Genomic DNA, 3,224 nt, shown 5'->3' with positions numbered 1-3,224 from the left:
TCAAAGTTTTCGCAGTCGCAGGCAATGCCAAAACATGGAAGAAACGAAATAAGCAATGCACAGAGTTACACGAAACAACACGATTTTAGTACATCATACTCATACTATTAGTTCTGAAATGAGACTAGAATGAGAATGTTTGGAGTCCTTACTTGGAAAAAGAGGTCGCATGTACAGTAACACTTCACATTGAGCCAACGAGACGCAAGTCGCACGAATCTCAAAGCCCAAGCAACACTACTGCTCCCTTCTCTCCGCGCTACCCCGCCACGGCGATGGCATCATCATTCCGGTGGCCGAGCCGCTCGCCTGCTCCTGCGCCGGCTGGTGCGGCGCAGCCGCGGCCTGCCTGCTCGAGCTGCCATCAGCGCACGGCGCCACGTAAGCCTGCCGCCTACCCAGCTGCTGCAGCCGCCACGCGCCGTCCCCCATCATCTCCTCCTCCTGATGCTGCTGCTGCATTACCACGGCCGGTGTCAACGCCTGCCCACCGGTCGCCGCCTCGCCGCGCGACGCCGCCGCTATCATCTTCTGTTTCTGCTGCTGCTGCATGTGCTGCATCATTACGGCCTGTACTAGCGCCTGCCCGCTTGCCCCCCCATCGCCGCGCGACGCCGCCGCGGCGAGCGCCTGCCATGTGCCGGCCGTCATCATCTCCTGCTGCTGCTGCATCACCAAGGCCTGTACCAGCGCCTGCTCGCCGGAGCCCCCCTGGCCGCTGGCGGCCGCAGCCGCCGCGAGCGCCTGCCAGGCGGCGGAGGGCTGCACCAGTGGCCATGCACCTGCGGCCTGAGCCTGAGCCTGAGCCTGCGCAAGCGCCAGGCGCTTGCGCGCGGCCTCTTGCTGCTCCCGATGCTCCTGCACGATGGCAGCGCGCACGCGCTCTGCCTGCCGGCGCTCGTCATCGTACAGAGCCATCTCCAGCATGAGCCGCTCCTCGCCGCGGGCGATGCCCTCCGCGCGCTCCCGGTTAATGATGTTGAAGGTCAGCACTTGCTTCTCGAAATGTGCGATCAAGTCCTTCGTCTTGGCGTCTATGACCTCCTCCCACTCCTGCGCGCTAGACTTCTCCGTCGCGGTTGCGCCGCCGCCGTCGACACAGTCCTCCTCCTCCTCGTAGTCCGCGAAGACGTGGTAGGGAAGCAGCCTGGCCAAGAGAGAAAGAACATTGTTAATTTATGGGTTTCGATTGTTTGTCAAGCAGGCAAACAATTGCAAACGAATGGACAGAACACCAAGATTGGTAGCAAAATGCCTGTTTTTGCTATCATTACCAGTTTCAAATATGCATGCCTTGCTTTATTTCAGCAAAAGTATGAGGAGATATTATTAAGATTGTAACAACTGAACATTTTTAGGTTGCACATACAAACGTTGACATATGTTAAATCGTAGAGATTACAATTTTTCATGGAAGATAACATGAGTTTTCAGAAACGGTATATAGTCTGGCCTCTGGACAATATGTAATGTACACACGGCAATAAGCATATTGCCCTCCAAGATCAATCAGACAATATGTAATGTACTTCAAAGTTAACAACGTACGATCGCAGTGATATCTACTATGATGAAAGCAACCAAAAAAAAATAAAAAGAAAAGAAAGAGATCAACTGTTTTGTCAGAGTACAACAACAATCTTTTACAAGAAAACAGAAGTAGACATATTGGATTACATGGTTAACATAGTAGAAATATTGGATTCAGAAATACATATCTGCAAAGATGTGTTTATAAACTCAATTATCAAAGGCTGGCTGATATCATGGTACTAAACAGTGTCCTGATGACGGTTTGTCCTTAAGATCCATATCTCATCTTGATCAAGAATCAGTAAGTCCAGTCGTACATTAATCTCCCTAGAATTATTTCAGTTAAGAACAATTTTTCAGAGATTGTGTCAGAAAAAAATGGAAAAGAAACCCAACCAATTCTTGATCAGGCATTATTCCTGTTTATCATAGGGAAGTTAAGCCGCATAGATTGGGCGAAATCCTCATGAGACACTGTTATGGTATCTGGACAGATTTCTTGGCAGGTTGCTACACACCTGCCGTCCAATCCTCTGCACATGTTTTTGATCGAATCAAAACATTAGCACGCTAAAGAATCTTACGTTCTCCATGAAAGATCAAATTCACTGCACTAAATCCTAGTACATCAACTCAGACGAATGAAGAACTAACCCCAAAAACTCCCAAGAAAATTATTCTATCGCAAGATCCAACATGAAGCACCCGTGCAGCCTACAGAAGAAATCCCAGAACACGAGAGCAAGATGCGCTAAACCGCGCAGGAGCAACAACGACACCACGGAGGAAGGCGGCGAGGAGGATCGCCGACGACGGCGAGGGAGATCGCAACACGCACCTGCTGACGGCGTCCTCGACGGAGGCGAAGGGCGTCGTGAAGTCCGGGTTGGTGGCCTTCCACGCGTCCTCGAACGCCATCTGCTCCGCCGCGCGCGCCCGCGCCGCCGCCTCCGCCCGCGCATGCGCTGCGGCCGACGCGGCGAGGCCTCCTTCCCCCTGCGTCGGCATTGCCGCGCCAGCGAACCCCCGAGGCGGCGGTGGCACCCTCTGCTGCGTGGCGAACTGCGGTTGCGGTGCGCTGCTGTCTCGGTTGCTGTAGGGCTTGGGCTCCGAAGAAGAGGCGGTGACGCTGATCAGCGGGGTCAGGTCAGGCGTCGTCCCCCTGGTCTCCTGTTCCTCTGCTTCTCTTCTCTCTCTCTTCTTTATCTTCGTTGCCCTTTACGACCCCTGCGGTGCTAAAATATGAGTAGTGTAGTGCAAGCCTCCGGCCATCGGCACCGCGTTGCAAATGTGAAGATCGTCCGGCGTCCCGCTAGGAATCCGGCGCGAGGAACACGTGGGCAGGCTACTACTAGTGATTAGCGATTTAGTGAGAAACCGTAACGTATTTGTGTGGATTGTTGTGCCAGTGCTGCTACGTTGTCATGTTGGGTTGTGAACGTTGGCAGAGTGGTCTTATACTGGGATTTTAATTTTGTTTTATATTTTTTTTTATCAGCGAAAAAGACCAAAATTTGTGAAATTTTAACAAAATTTCAGTCATTTTTTTTTATCAATTGCTCTATGGATCCTACATGCCAATAAAAGAAAATTCCAAAATTAGATATTTTATTCCTCTCTGAAATTTTCAAAATTCATGAACTTTTGACGAATTTTTAATCATTAGTCTTATTGCATCTTCTTTAGGGGCG

The 3,224-nt window shown here is 51.1% G+C and overlaps 1 protein-coding gene across 1 annotated transcript; it reads right to left on the bottom strand.

Moving 5' to 3' along the window:
- Positions 1–207: 207 nt before the first annotated feature.
- On the bottom strand, positions 208–2,720 carry LOC133889338 (uncharacterized). The gene is made up of 2 exons (XM_062329854.1): positions 2,372–2,720; positions 208–1,147 (listed from the first exon to the last, which is right to left on the bottom strand). The coding sequence occupies exons 1-2, from the start codon at positions 2,539–2,541 to the stop codon at positions 238–240; spliced, it is 1,080 nt and encodes a 359-aa protein (XP_062185838.1). The 5' UTR covers positions 2,542–2,720; the 3' UTR covers positions 208–237.
- Between the last annotated feature and the right edge of the window lie 504 nt (positions 2,721–3,224).

The sequence above is a fragment of the Phragmites australis genome, chromosome 13, assembly GCF_958298935.1.
Source record: "Phragmites australis chromosome 13, lpPhrAust1.1, whole genome shotgun sequence".
NCBI classification, from domain to species: Eukaryota; Viridiplantae; Streptophyta; class Magnoliopsida; order Poales; family Poaceae; genus Phragmites; species Phragmites australis.
This window is presented reverse-complemented; position numbering and strand designations above follow the sequence as displayed.